The 16,866-nt window shown below is 41.1% G+C and overlaps 1 protein-coding gene across 2 annotated transcripts in view; it reads right to left on the minus strand.

Annotated features, from left to right (window-relative positions):
- Positions 1-1,379: 1,379 nt before the first annotated feature.
- kcnq3 (potassium voltage-gated channel subfamily Q member 3) overlaps positions 1,380-16,866 on the minus strand; it is a 58,300-nt gene continuing 42,813 nt past the window's right edge. For both annotated transcript variants that reach the window (XM_023335313.1, XM_023335314.1), the window contains exons 5-16: positions 16,264-16,436; positions 15,684-15,857; positions 15,225-15,335; positions 14,893-14,988; positions 14,718-14,812; positions 13,526-13,552; positions 11,324-11,523; positions 11,142-11,247; positions 8,262-8,393; positions 8,081-8,176; positions 7,909-7,996; positions 1,380-7,642 (exon numbers count right to left, since the gene is read on the minus strand). In XM_023335313.1, the coding sequence (XP_023191081.1) occupies positions 6,989-7,642; positions 7,909-7,996; positions 8,081-8,176; positions 8,262-8,393; positions 11,142-11,247; positions 11,324-11,523; positions 13,526-13,552; positions 14,718-14,812; positions 14,893-14,988; positions 15,225-15,335; positions 15,684-15,857; positions 16,264-16,436 (1,952 nt within the window). In that variant the 3' untranslated portion in view covers positions 1,380-6,988. The remainder of the gene's footprint in view (positions 7,643-7,908; positions 7,997-8,080; positions 8,177-8,261; positions 8,394-11,141; positions 11,248-11,323; positions 11,524-13,525; positions 13,553-14,717; positions 14,813-14,892; positions 14,989-15,224; positions 15,336-15,683; positions 15,858-16,263; positions 16,437-16,866) is intronic.

Here is a 16,866-nt window from a genome sequence, read left to right on the forward strand (position 1 = left end):
GATAAAATCATAACTGCAAAAGGCCAAGGCACAAATAATTAGTAGCAATCAAAACGTCCAGTAGCATTACGGGTTGAGTGCAGGACGCTGAAAACAAACATTCATAAAAACAACATTTCATCGAGCCGTATTGCCTTCTGAACTACATGGACGCCATAAAGTGCTCCTTTTCATCACAATTAAGAAAAACGGCGTGAGTTTGATGCATGCTTATCGTTATGAAACAGTTTGATGTCATCATGGTTTTTCTTTTTAAATTATCCGTTAAAGTGGGCCGGCTTTTATCCTCCTGCAAAAAACAGAAATATGAGCCGCATGTTTTCCAAATTCATCCGAGGCGCGTCGGTGAGTCCAGATGTTTCATTTTCACTCATTCACCAGCAGAACCATGCAGAAAATGTTACAACGTCTGTTCAGATATTGTTCTGTGGAAAATGTAAAAACTACGCAGCGTTTCCACCGCACTGTAAAAATCAATTCCAATTTTATACAATCAGCAATAAAAATTAAAGTCCAAGAAACAGAGAAATGAAAAAATAATTTTCCCTCATTACAACCAGAAACAATCTGGACGGGAAGCAGAGTTTGACTTTTAAATGGTAACTAAACTCGAAAACAATTCAATAGTTTAAATGGAAACTTTGAAGGGAAAATTAAAAACCAATCAATGAAATATATTGATCCAGTTCTTATGACAAAAATACAAAAACCAAGTTACAATTAATCAGCAAAGAAACAAACCAGAAGAAATTTCTCCTGGATTCAGACATTTTTATCTTTAAATCAAAACTCTGTTATGATGCGAAAACAGCAAATCACCGATTTAAAACATTTTAAATGTCATGAATGACGAGGGAAAAACTTCACATTAAAGCAAAACGAACAGAAAATATTTGATTTGACAAAATAAAAACAGAAAGAAATTACAGAGATGTTCTTATAAAAGATCTGCTGACCAGATAAAATAACTATTTAGAGGAAATATTATCATTATTGTGACTTTTAGCAAATAGAAACAATTTAGGTAATTATAACTGAGCTGAAACAAAATACGTTTAATCTGATTTAATTTTATTTTATTACAAGCCATCAACAGAGTTCTGACAAACTATTACTAAATGTTGGCTTGTATTAAAATAACAGGTAGTTTGTATTAAATTATTTGAATTTATGACTTTTTATTTGCTTCTCTTGAAAAGGTTTCAGATAAACCGGATAAAATGAAAGACATGCAGTAACAAATACATAAAATAAAAGAGCAAAAAAATGGACAAAAGTTTCTGACGTAATAAAAACTCAAAATCAATTTAATTCAAGTGAGAATAAATTAAAGTGACAATTTTTCACTGCAAAAAGTAATGCTAGCATTTTATTTTGAAACACTGTTTTTACTGAATATGAAATATTACTGAATATTTTCAGTAGGTGAAAAAGAGAATTTTTATTTTATAATTTTGGTAGCATTATTCTTTTAGCAGTTTGTTTCCCGCCATGGAAGACATTTTCTCTAATTAAAAAAATAAATTTTTGATGTCAACTCTTTCATACTTCATCAGTCAGTTTGAAAGGAAGCCACACGTTGAATTTCAGATGGAAGAAATAAGTACAACATGCATTTAAAGATGTTTTATAAACTAAAACTGAAGTGCAAGGCAAAGATATTGTTGTGCAAAACATTTTAAAGAACAATAATGAACAAGAAAATACATCAAAACATTTAAAGTTTAAACCAGAACAAGAAGAAAAACAGACAAACAGTAAAAACTTTACATGTTGGGTCTGATTGTTGCAACTGAGCCGAAAACAGCAGAAACCATCTGAACCGGATTCACAGATTTTAAATCACGTTCATAAACTGTGAGGTGAACTGCAGGCGAAGTGTCTGAAACACTAAATCATGAATGACTGAATCATTCTGGACGGTGCTTGAGGCACAATGAATGAATGAATGAATGAATGAATGAATGAATGAATGAATCTCTACAGGGATACAGATTACTAGATTATCCTGTCTAGTAGTAGGATAATCCTATAACATTTTGTCTTTATAGAAGTGGCTTAGAGGAACAGATTATATTTGTTGTACAGCAGATTAAGCAGATAGTCGAACGTCTCACCCATTTCACTGGAGTTGCTTCTGATCCAGAGTTACTGCGACTTTAAAGGAACAGTTTGAATTTTTACCGCTGGGTTTGATGAGGTATCTATAAGAAGTCAGTATCTTACCAGTACCTTCAGTCAACTCTCTGTTGCTATACTGCCTTTATTTTTAAGGGCTGCTAAATGTATCTGGGTCCAAAACTCCCATCCCAAAATAACAGGATGGAATAGTGAATGTGAAGTTTCAGATTTATGCTACAACATTTAGCATAGTTTCAAAATTAGCAGAACATAACTGTAAAGTTAAATGTTATCTGTTTGTTTCATAGCTTGGACTTGGAACTTGGAAATAAAGTTGGCAGACAGTCAATCTGACCGCATGTCTGTTAGCTCAACTGCTAGCTTGACAGCTGTGAATTTTCCATTAGCTTTATAGTTGTCTTGCTTATAGCTCAACACCGAGATCAGTAGTTAAACATTAGACATTAAACTCTGCCCTGCTAATTCCCTGTTAGCATGACATGCTATTTATTAGCACAACAGTTAGCCTAAGTCAGACTGTTACAGTTACCTCATGCTAACTGTTAAGCATAGTTAGGTTAACAGTTAGCATGGTAAATAGACTATGACAATAAGATTGAGTGTTAGCATGACAATTAGCTTGACAGGAAGTTAGTATAACAGATAAACAGTTAGCTTTTACAATTAGACTGTGAGCTTGATAACTAAATCAACTGTTTGCATGACAGATTCACTGTTAGCCTAAGAGTTAGCTCAACTGTTAATTTGTCAGTCATCTTGCTGGTTAGCTTGACAGTTAGCTCAAGATTTAGTCTGACGCGACTAGCTTGACATCAAGTATCAACATTTGAAAGTTAACATGTCGGTTAGCACAACCAAGCTGCTTCTTTATTAAATTGAACAGGAACAGTGAAATTTGTTGTTATTCAAGCTGGAATGAACCGTACTTGTTCTCAGACTTCATAAGAACTTAATTGCAGAACGTTTGTTAATTCCTAACGAGTCGCTACTCGTTACAGTGTTTGTATATAGCAGAATACATTAGAGTTCTGGCCTGATGTATCAAGCACAAACTGCAAGAACCTTCAAATGCAGGATTTTACAAAACATTTATAAAGCTCTACATCAACTGTTAGCTCAGCACTTAGCACCACTGCTAGCTGAGGGTGATCTTGCCTGTAGCTTCAGAACCATTAGCCTGACTTAAAGCTGCTCTGTTTGACAGTTACTGTGAATTTTATTTGTACTCAGAAGTAAAAATCTGAATCCAAGTTTAAAATGAATGAGAAATCCAAATTCAGTCTGAACTGTGAAGTCGGAGGTTTTGGTGCAACAGGCAAACTTAGCAAAGTTTTCATATTTTTTATTAAAATCAGTCACATATCCTGCTGAATAAAATATGTTTGTCAGCATATTGTTTAGTCTATAACTGCATAAAATGCAATGACATTAGCTTGTATTGCAAGTAGCAGTGAGTCTGGTCCCTGAGCACAACAAGCAAATCATAAAGGTTTTCTGACCAACAAATGGCCCATGGTGAAGAGTGTTAGCTCAACTGTTAGCTTTACAATTAGCTCATTTATTATCTTGAAAGTTAGTTTGAGAGTTGGCTTTTCTGTTAGTGTGACAGCAACTATTAGTTATATTCACTACCTTCACACTAACTAATGTCCTTAACGAGTCACTGAGATCACACCGAGTCCAATCTAGTAGGTAAAAAACTGACTACTTATAGCTACTCCATATAACCCCATTAAATTAAAACTATTCCCTATAAGTTATAAAATACTTGACTGCTGAATGAACTGAGGAAACATGTTCTTAAAAACAGTTTGAATTCACCTCCAAGGAGTTTTGCTTTTCCCTAATAAATCTACATTTTCTTTTTAAAATATACAGCAGATCTACAGCGCTTCAAAAATATAAAACCGTAAGATTGTTAAATAGAGTTTATAGTAGAAGTCATAAAAGCAGAGCAGAGGCTTGGTGATAATTCAAGTCTTCAGATAAAGTTTAGTCAGGTTTTACATCACAATCTGTGATTCTACAGATAAAGTAGTAAAATCAGTTCAGGCCTCAAAATATTGTTCATAACATCCAGATTTCAAAATTACAAATAGAACCAGATTTAATTACAATTAGCAAACTTTAAGTATATAGAAATGTCTTATTGCAAAGTAGAATACATAACATTTCCTACACTACATTTATTAAGGCCTAGTATATTTAAATAATTGTGAACCATTTTAGAGCAATTCAAGCAGCTCCATAACAAAGCTAAATATCCATTTATTTTATCATATAATAACTTTATTGTTTAACTTTTCAAAATATATAAAAAAGATTAAGCAGCAGATTTAATTACTTTCTGAATAAGTACATTATTTTCATTGATAGCAAAAATAGTTAAGATAATTAAATTTTAAAACATGCACCAGCTAATCGCAGCAAAATTACAACTTTATTGTTCCACTTCAGGCAGCGATTACAGGAGGATTTATTCCACTTTTACAATTTATTGACTTGATTATTTATTATAGAAAATTGAAAGCGAAGCATTGCTTTCCTTCCTCTTCACAATTATGCACTACTTTGTGTTGGTTCATCATAAAATCCCAGTAAACTTTAGTCAAAATGTTCTAAAATTTATATTTTTGTCTTTAGCAAGAAAAACCTCAGAGTTCAAAACGGCAACATTAACATGGACGAATGTAGAAAACTTTTAAAAACCTTCAGATTTAACTTTTTAAAGCTGTTTACATTTCAGAAATAGGTTTATGGAGCAACGTTTCCTATAAATCAAGCAGAAACTGAGAATAATAAATTATTCAGGCAATTCAAAATAAATTAGAATTAATTATATTTCTCTGTTTGGGGTCGTTTTAGGGAAAGTTTTGAATAAATCTCAGCTGAGAAATTTGAAAATGCTACATTAAAGTTGGAAATGCAGGTTCTGTGTGTGAGTTATTTTTTTATTTCAAATTTATTTTCACATTATGAAGTTTTCTAATCCTTTAAAATTTTATGTCAGAAATATAAAGACTGAAATCTAAGATCTGCACACAGCCGGATAATTTAAAGGTTAAAACAGCTTTTATAAAGATGTTTAAATGTTTTTTTTACTGCCCAAAGTTTCTTAAGATAGGATTCATAAGTATTCACGGCCTCTGAATTCGCTGCAGCCTCAGATTTTCCTGTTTTTTCTCTACGTGTTTCGAGGCCCAGCAGGAACCTGGTGGTTCTTAGAGCTTTTCTACAGGTTATAAGTTTATATCCAGCCACTTCACCTTCATGACTTTCTGCTCTGTTCTGCACTGTGAAACTTGTCACACTTTTTTTATTTTACCTCATTTGTTTGTCCAAACAAAGGTTTGCATGTTTCTGGTCTGTCCTGTGAATCTGACGCTCCAGCTACATCCGCTAACAGCAGCGATGGACGACGAAGCCGCGTCTCTCTGGGGTTAACTTCTGTATAAACGACCTGATTGGATGCTGGAAAAGACCATTGTTGTGTTCAAGTTGTGCTAAAAGGAGTTAGCCTATCAGGGAGGCTATGCTAGCCTAAAATAGCATCTCAATGCTAAACATGTAGCAGCTAATGCTAATGCTAGCATCCACAGTCCAGGACTTCCTGGATGGAATAATATTTTGCTCCAATCTGATGGTTTAATAAACTAAATAACAGATTAAAAACTATAAAGATCTTAGTTGTTGCTCTTATTTCTATTTATTAAATAATTTAGCAGCAAAAATGGGTTTTCAAGAGAATTTGTTGCTTATTCTGTCAATATACAGCTTTAAATTAAACAATGAATTAATTACAGACCCTGTAATTAACTAAATTAAAAAATTTAATGGAGTCAAACCGCCGTCATCCATGGAGCTGAATTTATCGCCAGTGCTTTAAAGAATCAGTAGTGAAAATGTATAAACCTGTTACGGTTAAACCTTTACATTTACTTCAACTTTACAAAATAGTTTAATAAAGTGTTTTCACTTTGTCATTATGGAGACTTTTATTTTTAAGAATACCACACTAAATCTGAGGAAACATGGAAAAAGCAAAGGTGTGTAAATACTTAGCAGTATGTTTATATGTATTACACATGTTGGCCAACATTATGTTGAATGTTTTATGAAATGAGAGACGGTTCATATCCCTGAATTCATGTGCCAGCAAAGCATCAGAAATTTAGTGTTTCGAATATTTTCTGACTGTAAGTTTGTAAATCTGAGATGACCTCCAGCAAAAACAAAACAACATAAATGTAAGAAGGTTGGATCAAACGACGAGACAGACGGTCGGTGAGGAACAAGAACAGACAGGAGACTTTTGGTTCCAGTGTCGCCCTCTAATGGTCACCCCAGGAATGGTGCAGCATCATGCAAACCATGCAGAAACAAGGATGTCTTCATATAAAAAATAAGTGTTACAAAATGGCATAGCAGGTATAAGTTTCCATTCAATCTCTGTTCTTTTTCCTGATATATCCTAAAATTTGCAGTGTCTACACTAAAAGTCGCATGCGTCACATGCAGTGCGGTTGGCTTTGCAGCAGTAAAGCTTTTGGGTGTACATATTTTGTATAATGTTCTTTTTTTAGCTAAATTTTCGTGAAGAGTGCGCTGTACAGAGTTTTTTCTTTACAAACGGTCTGCTTTCCTTTTTTTGTTTTGCTGTTGGGGCGGACTCGTTGCCTGGTCTCCGCAGGTCGACGGCCAGTCGTTCAGAACGCGCAGCAACAAGGCGGGTTAGACGCACCTTCCTCCCAAAGATTCGGCCCAAAAGTGTGGCTTTGACCCAGCGTTCTGGGTTTTACAGGCATGGGTTGGATTTAAGGTCTCAGAGTCGAGGCGACGTCGTGTTTCAGGGCGGCGTGTTCCACTCTGCGTCCCCGAACCCCTCGCCGGTGGAGGAGAGGGGCAGGGCGCCCCCGCTGGGCGTGAAGGGGTCCGTGTCCGTGTCCGTCTCGCCCTCGGCCAAGTAGCTCGGCCTGGTTCTCGTCCAGCTGGCCTCCCCGGCCGCCACCGCCGCCCCCATCGGCAGGTCCAACCCCGCCTCGCCCTCCCGCTCCCCGGAAATGCTGAACCCGCTGGGCGAGCGCTCCAGCTCCTCGTGGTTCACCGACAGGAGCGAGAGCGGCGAGTCGCCGCCCCGGCCCCCTGTGGTCCTGCCCCGCCCCGCCGACAAGTCCTGCAGGGAGCTGATGGGCAACACGGTCGGCCGCTCCGTATACGTGGGGATGGCGGGTGGCGCCGCGCCGCATGCCAACCCGACCCCCTGCCTGCCGCCTCGCCCTCTGCTGCAGGTCGAATTCGCTTTGCTGACAGGCACCTGGTATGACATCTGAGGGAACACCTCGGAGTAGTTGAGGAAAACCCGGCGGATCTCACCGTTCGCCGTCTGGTCGCAGGCCTCCAGGGTCATCCGAGCGTCGCCGGCCGAGTCCACCTGCAGGTGCTCGGTGTGCTGGATGTGCATGTCCACCAGGAAGTCCAGCTTCTTCTCCATGTCCTCCACCTGAGACAGAGACACATCCGTCCATGAGCTCAGCAAACTGACCCGCCAACACCAAAGCTCAGAACCATGAAGGACACGGTCAGCAGCTTCTCCAGGTTCTGAACAGGAATACGTTTTATTCCTCATTCAGAAAAGAAATTCATGGATTTAAAGGTTTTCATGACCTTGAACTATGAATAAATGTAAAGGAACACAACTAAAGCACACCAGAGTCCATAGGTCATTATAATCAGACCATTATATTGTTCTTCAATTTGAACCCTCACCTGCCTCTCCACCCTGACAAATCTACCCATCATGCTTTGGTCTTCAGTGTCTGGCATGGACGTGGCTTTGGCTAAGTAGGACTCATGCCTGAAACAAAGAGAAACAAATACATGAAGATGGTGCCGCCATTACATGCTTGAACATTAGCGATGCAGAGTGGTGTCGCAGTACCTGGGTGACTGACTGGATGGGTAGTTAAAGGGTGTTTTCTGGGGCTTCTTGCTTTTTGGGGTGAGGGGAGGTCCAGGGGCAAGAATCATGTCGATCCTTTAGAGAAGAAACACGTTGAACACGGCACATATGAGGCATTTAGCAAGATGTACCCCTCCAGATCTGTGTTGTGTCTGCTCACCTGGTCTGGAGGTATTTAATTCTGCAGAGCATGTCCAGATGTCCAGCAGAGTACTGCTCAATCACATCTTTGACATCGTAAGGCCTCAGAGTTTCCTTAAACCTCTTCTTGTTCAAGAGAAATTGCATGATCCTGTGAAGCAAAGTCCAAGATCAGGATTTCATTGTGGAACATAATTGCATCTGTTGAAGCTTTGCAACTTCTTGGACTTTAACCAGCTAGTTACACCAACTAAAACAGTCGGTGTTCTCTACAACCCAAACAAGGTAGAAGAGTCATACAAAACCTGAAAACTCCTCAGGACATCCGTCCATTGTGGGGACTGGCTTCTATCTTCAACGGTCATTGGACACAAAGGGTTGTGCACCCTGGACAGGTCAGTGATCCATCACAGGGTAATGCAAACACTAAGGGCAATTCAGTGGAAAACAAACCGAACTTTCATGTTTTTGAATGCTGGTCATTGCTCAGATGTAGGATGCAAGTTCAAAGTCTGCAGTGGGTTGGTTGCTACGGGGGGGATGCCCCAAAACCACCAGGAGAAGATGTCAAAGAGGCATCAGATGCCTCAATCACCAAACGACTAACAACTACCAAACCTCTGGATCTCAGCTCTTTACCATATAGAGAGGTCATCCCAGATACTTGCATGTCTTTTTGTTTGGTCAAGATCCATATCTCACCACCCCAGTTAAAGACTGTAATGCAGATAGAGCAGCAAATTCAACACTGTTGACTTTGACTGGACTGGAGGGAACAACAAGAAAACAAGCACTCTGGATCTGCCCAGTCCTGTTCTTGTATTGGTGGCACTATCCTTTCAGTCTAAACTCGGTGCCCTCAAGTAGATAATGTTCATCGTAAGGACTGCCTGGTAAAGCGCTCAGAGCTCAGACAAATCTGCTCCAACGTAGCCACTCTGTGCACAACGTCCAGTTTGGTTTAAACTGGTGTTTCCAGTCACTGCCCTGCATATTTTAGATGTGTCTCTGTTCAAGATCACCTGATTCAAATGACTGCATGACCTCCTCTGCATGTAGATCTACAGAGGTCTGTTAATCATCCACCTATTCACGTCAGGTGAGTGGCAGAAAGGCCACAACTAAAACATGTAGGGTCCGTGAGGACTGGGGTTGAGAAACACTGGCTTAGATCCAAGTCCAGCCTGGCAAAATGCCATTTACTGAACAGTCGCCTAACAGGAGCTCCTTTTTCTAACCACTCATTTCAGGCAACCCGTACACCGCCTCCTTTGGTATTAACACTTTCCCTACTTGAGTTCAATCCCATCATCCATCAGTTCTTTGACATGTTCGTCTTTGAGGCCTGTTTGCCACCCACTGAGCTGTTATCTTCAGCTCTTCCCAGAGTCCTCGGCTGCTGCAGGAGCTCCGGTGTTTGGCAGAAAGTCTTGGGGGTCCTGAAACCAAAACCCTTCATGTCTGAGTTCCCCTTTCAGGGAGCCATTCAGCCCCAGCATAATGGGGTGGGAGGAGGAAGTGCTTTCACAGGGTTAATCACTCATCTCACAGGTCTTCACGCTAGATTGAATTCCTGCATTATGTCAGCTGTGTGGCCTATAGATGCACCAGGAGACTGTTAATATGTGAGCTCTGGTTTACATCACTGATGTCGACACATCCAGCTTTGCTTTGCTGAAAGAAAGGTCACACTGAGCACACATGCTTGAACCTGAAGACTAATAACATTGTTACATGTGGAGCTGAGAGAAGTTTGCACTAAAAAACATTGAAGCCTTTATCTTGCTCACCAAAAAACGTTTTGATAAAAAGAAACATTTTAACTAGTAATACAGTGGAACTGATATAATACTGCCTGATTATTGTAACGTGCCAAGGTAGGACAGAGTGAATAGACTGCTATATATGAAAATGTTGACCTAAAACAAACTTTTATTTCAGAACAGTAAGATAAACATCAAGGTTTTCAGAGCTCAATGATTCTGGGCTCTTTGTCCAGTGGCAGAAGGAAAACCTGTGACATGCAGGGCAGAACATGTTAAGACCATAACCTTCATGGTCACAACATGTTCATTTGATCAGGTTAAACCAGTTGGTGTTTTCTACAGACTCTGGTTGTTAAGCACTTTGATGATCCAGCTTCGGGTCTTTCTCCATGAAATCTACATGTCCTCTCTGGGCATGAATGGTTTTCTCTCTGGATTCTTCCTCGGAGTCTGAAAACATGACGGCTTCGTTAACTGGTGTGTCTAAATTGTCTTCAGGGGTGAGTGAGTCCAGGATTGTGTGTCCTGTGAAGGACTGGTGACCTGTCCAGGCTGTCCCTCACCTCTCACCAATGACCGTTAGAGACCAGATGGGATGGACGGATGACTCCGTAATTTCCTTCCAAACCGTCAGACCTTCCTGTTATCTTCTGATGTGGCACTGCTCACTGGTCCTCCAGGCTCTCTAACGTGGTTTCTGCTGAACGGTATGGCCTGGGTCAGTGTGCTGTGGTACGTACTGTTGTCTGTAAGCGGCCCATACAACCGTCCGTACCACTCCATTCCTGGAGACCCTCCAGTTGTAGGTCTACGGGAAAATGAGCAGAGCTGCAACACCGTCCTTTGATTGGGACATTAAAACGGTTTTCTTCATGTTTGTTATTGCTCTAGTATGACGCAACGGTAGGTGTTTGGGTTTAACCCAACACGCCCAATTAAAGTCCAACTGGTGGTGGAAACATTCTCTACTGGACATGAAATATCGTACCGACCCGCACCAACTCATGCCGTACCGCTCAGTGGAAACAAGGCAAAGACCTTTTCAGGTTTTATCTCTAGACTTTGGATCATTGTTTTAATAGATTCAAGCTCAAAGTTCAGGATCACTGGAAGTGAGAACGATTACTCCGGACCTGACTGCCCTGATGACCAGTTTCAGCGTCGGGATCATCTCCTCCAGGAGGATCTCTGGCGGGAAGCCCCGGTCCTCTAAGACCGGGTCTGCAAGGCCTCCAGCATCTGGAAGACAAACAGCAGACACCATAAAGTAAACTGACCACTGGCGGTGGCGTTGTCCTGCGGTCGGCACTCTGACCTTCAGCGCTCTGGCGCAGCGTGTAGGCTTTCATCCGGAAGGCGGTCCGGAAGCGTTCGCGGTTACTGAAGCCGGCAGGTTTGGGCTCCTTGGAGGGACTCTCCTCGATGGATTCGGCGTTAAGCGTGGGTTTCCTGACCATCCCCAATGACGGCCTCGTGTTGGAATTGCGAACGCGTTCCAGCAAACTCACTTTCTGACTGAGGTGGAGAGGAAAGGAGCAGGTCATCAAACCTTTAGTATTTACATTGTGTGTTATGCTGACAATACTGAACAAGGACTCTTTTATGAAGTGCAGAAATAGGAGAAAACGGTGTTGGTCACAACCATTAAGGCAGGACTAGCACTAAAATATACATATTCAAACATTTGTAGTAAGAAAGAATTGTGTTAGGATTTCACAACTGTGGCAAAAATCTGCCAAAATATTTTCTTTCAAAATGTATTAACAACTACAATTATTTTAATCTGAAATGGACAAAAATAATGAACTTTTCCATGACATCCTATCAACCAATCAAATTTATTTATATAACACTTCTCAGTCACCAACTGAGAAATCAAACATTACATTTTGTTTCCATCATCAAAATCATCAATATATGTTGGCCCATTTATTATGGTTTAAGATGAACCTGCATACTTCCTGCTTCTCAAACTGGAACATCTTTTTGCTTTACATCCTCAGAGTTTCTTCAGGATCTGCTGGTTCTGCATATCAGAGCTGCGCATCAGGCTGAAGGAAGCGGCGAAGAACCCAAGGAGATTGGTCTTGTGACAATATTTGGCAACACAAAGACGCTGCTTTCTGGGTAAAATAAGACTCCTGTGTCCCTTAGAAGAGGCGGGGAGGTGGAGCGGTAACCGGAGCCGCCAGCGGCCCAAACGAGGTCTCTGAAACGTGGAGCGCTCTCAGCGACTTTGCTCCCACAGCGGACACAATATGAGCCTCTATGTGGCCTCAGGGCAGAATAGGGACGGCAGATTACAGCGCTGAGAGGCTGCAGAAAGGGAACGCTTTAAAGGAAGAGGGAATCTTCTTTCTGAACGCTCCTCGGCAAATAAAGAGCAGAAAATGGGATGTGATTATCCACAGATCTCTCTAAACGAGGCGACACAACAGCAGAAAATAACAAGCCCAGATAGTCAAAGAGCCAAAGTTTTGTGCTTATTTCCAACAACAAGACTAAACTTCATAGATAAAAGAGATCACAATAAACCGGAATGGAGAAGATCTGAAAGGATCTGCTGGCAGCAAGCAGCAAAACTCTCATCCAGCTCTCAGATGGAGGATCAGTTTCTGTTCACATCGCAGGGAAAAGATCCCAGATTAGCCACCAAACTGTTGAGAAACGCAAAACATCACAAAGAGCACAAAGCTCCCAGCGCTGCCGCAGTTTCTGGACGAAGTCCACCTCTTCGCTCAAAGCAACCAGATGAAGTCCGACCCAGATCCGTGTCTGGGTCTTTGTTCAGGATCGCATGTTTTTGTAGTTTCTGTGTTCTGAAAATTCATGCAGGTTTTTCCCAGCAGTGTGATAGAAAATGAAAAACAGAAATAAAAAAAATCTGATTGTGTTATGAGGAGCTGAGAGAATAAATGAAACCACGAGAAGTGAGACGCAGGCGGAGCTGAGGAACGAGATTCGCTCAGAAAGACTTTAAAACCAAAACTCACTGGTCCATTCATCAGAAAACCAACCCATCACAACTCAGACCAGTTCAGAACGAGACAAAAATAAGTTTCAACAGTAAATCTGAACAGTTCAGCACCAAAAGTGATTAAAAGCATTTTTTATTTTCAAATATTTTCAGTGTAATTTTGACATTTTATGGGCTGTAGGAACTCATGACTGTCCCTGAGCTGATAAAGGGAAACCATTCTCCTCATTTCTGCCTTTAATTAATGAACCTGAACCGTCACCCATCATTCAGTCAGGACTAATGGACTCACTAATATGTTCTCAAAAATCCTCAGCTTAATGTTAAAGTCAGAACGAGTGGGCGTTCAATATCAACTTCTTCCCAGAGTCATTTATCCGAGTCATGGATTAATATACGAAGCTATTTAGAGACGGGCTGGGTGGGATATTTTAGGAAATGTTAATTATTTTCTCTCTTCAGCTGGTGGCCTAATTAAAGTCTTTACTGTAGGCACAGCTCTGTAATTCACAGCGTCTCTGCAGGAGCTCAGTGACCTACCTCACCATGGCCTCCAACGTGTCCTTCCTGTCAGACAGAGAGAGAGAAAGTCAGGAAATAAACCAAACCTGGAAGATTACTCAAACTGTGGCATTTATCTGGAAAACCTCAAAGTCAAACAAATAAATAACTAGTAGATCATCCGGCAGGTGCAAACGCAGCGTAAATGATGCAAACTCAGCTTTCAGCTGCGTGTTTGGACCCGTCAGGCACCGACACGATCAATTAAAACAAGATCAATAATCTCCATTTGAATGATTTATTGTTTTCCTCTTTCTACCAAACACTGGATGGTAAAATCTTCACTCTGGTGTTTTGGTCTCAACTGAATCTGTTTTTGAAGGATCTTTTTTTTACAGAGACTTCATAATTAATTTATTTATTTGAATATTTAAAATGTCTTCCAGTTTCAGTGTTAAATGTTCTTCAGAATTTAAGGTTTATTGATCTTAGAGAATCTGTTCTTTCATTATTATGCCATTATTACCATAATATCTCTGGAAAATGATTTTATCGTTTATCACAGTAACTTCTGGGATAATCTAAATTTGTTGAAAGGCCTTTTAGCTCCACAGGAAACTTTTTCTGCACTAAGTTGTAAACAGATGAGGAACTGCTGACCTAAAAGACTTTAAAATATAAGAATGAATCCGACAGTTTGGAAGGAAAACATGATTAAATCTGGATTATGTAACTTTTATAAAGAATATATTTTTACATATTTATTGAAACTGTCGCCATGTAGTAACAGTTTGCTATGAGACAATCTGAGAAAAGATCGATCTCCTCCCTGAGCTGCTTTTGCCTCTGAAGAAATGCAGCAAAAGCAGCCAATCAGAGTGAGGAGGAGGGGCTTAGCGCTGTTAATCAACCTCATGTACTCGCTGAGCTAATGGAGGAGAAACAACTTAATGTTACAGAAAAACCGTTTATCTGCTGTCATCTTTGGCTACGCTAACTAGCCTTAGCTTTCACGACAAACTCTGTTAGCTGCAGCGGTGATTGACAGCGCTAAGCCCCGCCTCCTGGCTCTTATTGGTTGTTTCTGATTAGCGCTGGAGCTCGATTTTTTCACACATTATGTGACTCAAACTGTCATGACATTGTGACATATGTTTATAAAAAACATATTTTTTAAAAGTTACAACCTGCAGCTTCAAAGGCTCTGTGGGGAACAGATGGAGCCTCGTACCTGAAGCAGGGAAGAGAGATGATGGTTTCATAAAATCTCCACGTGGCAATAAGATCTTCCCTGATTGGATTGGTGGAGTAATACCGCCAGGCCGACTGGATTCAACACAGAACAGCTTCAGGATTCTGATGAAACACATGGAACCAGACAGAACACGTTCGGCGTCTCATCTGACCTGGATGAGTCCGGCTGCCGGGTGGCGGCGCTTCTCAAAGTGCTTCTGTCTGTGCTGCTCCTGGACCTTCAGAGCCAAACCAGAACCCAGAATCCCCTGCAGCCAGAACCAGAGCAACAGTTTAGGATGCTGCTTCATAAAAACATTAATAAAAATAATAAAATGGCTGATCTCATCTGCCAGATTTATTTTTCGCTACACTTTTGTTCCTTTTATTTAATTGTTGATGTAGTTCACTGTAAAACCCACAAGAAAAAGTTCTTTAATATTCACATTTTGTGAACATAACCTTCGTTATCTGCAGCCATGGATGGATAATGATCATAACTCACAGCAGGCAAAGCGAAGAAGGAAACTCCGATCAGAGCGAACGTGCCGGCTAACAGTCTCCCAGCCCAGGTCTTCGGGGTTTTGTCTCCGTAACCGATGGTGGTCAGCGTGATCTGCAGGAGAGAAATAAAAACAGAAACCTGAACTCCACCACCTGAAAAGGTCTCAGGTCTGGCAGAGCAGATCCACAGCCGCCAGGAAAACTTCTGGTTGGAAGGACGACGGATTTAATGAGGAGAAAATCAAAGCTTCATAAACCCGAGGCGTTCGTTACAGCAGAACTTCACAGATTATTTCTACTGTGGAGAGAAACTCTGTTCATTACATATCACATCAATACTTTATTTCACCAATATCATAAACAAAGCTGTTCTCATTCACATATTCATAAGGGGAATCCAGATTTCTTAAATAAAATGAAACCAACATCTGCGTAGTTATTTCAGCAGCGGCGAACGTACCAGCCCCCACCACAGCGCGTCGGCGTACGTGTCGAAGTCCTGCTGCTGGGTCTGCGCCGTCGGGTCCTCCTGGTCAGACACGTTGACCGAGCCGTCGTCCTTCTCCACCAGGTAGACCAGGAAGGACGCCAGGATCAGAGACAGGAAGCCGATGTACCAGGCCGTGATCAGCTCCTGCAGACGCACCAACACAGAACCGTCACTAGATCTGTAACGGTTCCATCAGGCCAGTCTGCTCAGACACATCAAGATGGACAAGTTCTCCTTCCTACTGACTGTTTTAACCAGAGACAAGTGATTAAATCCTCTCTATGCCACAGGTTACGTCAGTAGGATCCATACATGGTGCACAGAGGCAGAGATTAGCATGTAGATCAATAACTCAATAACAGGGATTAACTCTGAAAACATGATGTTCATCACTTTTCTACTTTTTATTCACCGTGTTAGTGGATAAGATGGATCGAACCAAATCAACAATAGTCAAAAGATTGTAAATTTAGTCTTTCCCTAGAAGCTACTTTATCGTTTTTCTGTGTTTTCTCTCATTGCTTTCCCTCTGGAGTCTCTTCAGTCGTACCTTACTGTGAGCGTAGATGGCAGAGCCCAGGAGTTTCCAGGTGCCGCCTCTCCGGTCCATGCGCAGCATGCGCAGGATCTGCAGGAAGCGCAGGCTGCGCAGCGACGTGGCCAACACGTTGCCCTGGTTACGCACCGCCACCACCGGCACCGAGGCAATCAGCACGAAGATGTCTGGAGCAGAAGGACCAGAGTTTCTGAGAGCAGGCTTTTCTCTGACGAGCTAATGAGTTTGACCCCAACACGTCTTTGTTGGAGAAAAAGAGACAATTTTTCAAGAGATGTTAATCACAGACAGGACCGACTAAAAAACTGATTTAGTTTGATTAATTCTTCTATTCACAGCTCCTCTTGAGAAAAGAGCCGCTGACGTCTGCAGAGGTTCTAATTCAAGTCTCAAACAAATCCTAAACATAGAAGTGTTAAAATGATAAAGGTTAAATGATGATGGATTGATATAAAGAGATGCCGACTCTCAGACAGGAAAGCTGCTCTCTGAACGTCGTTATGATGAAGGTGGAGGAGAGAAACATCGGATCTCACTGCCTCATTTACCTGGAAGGTGATCCAGATGACACTCTGGTGGAAATACCTCACCTGTTTG

This window comes from Xiphophorus maculatus, chromosome 6 (assembly GCF_002775205.1).
Source record: "Xiphophorus maculatus strain JP 163 A chromosome 6, X_maculatus-5.0-male, whole genome shotgun sequence".
Classification (NCBI taxonomy): domain Eukaryota; kingdom Metazoa; phylum Chordata; class Actinopteri; order Cyprinodontiformes; family Poeciliidae; genus Xiphophorus; species Xiphophorus maculatus.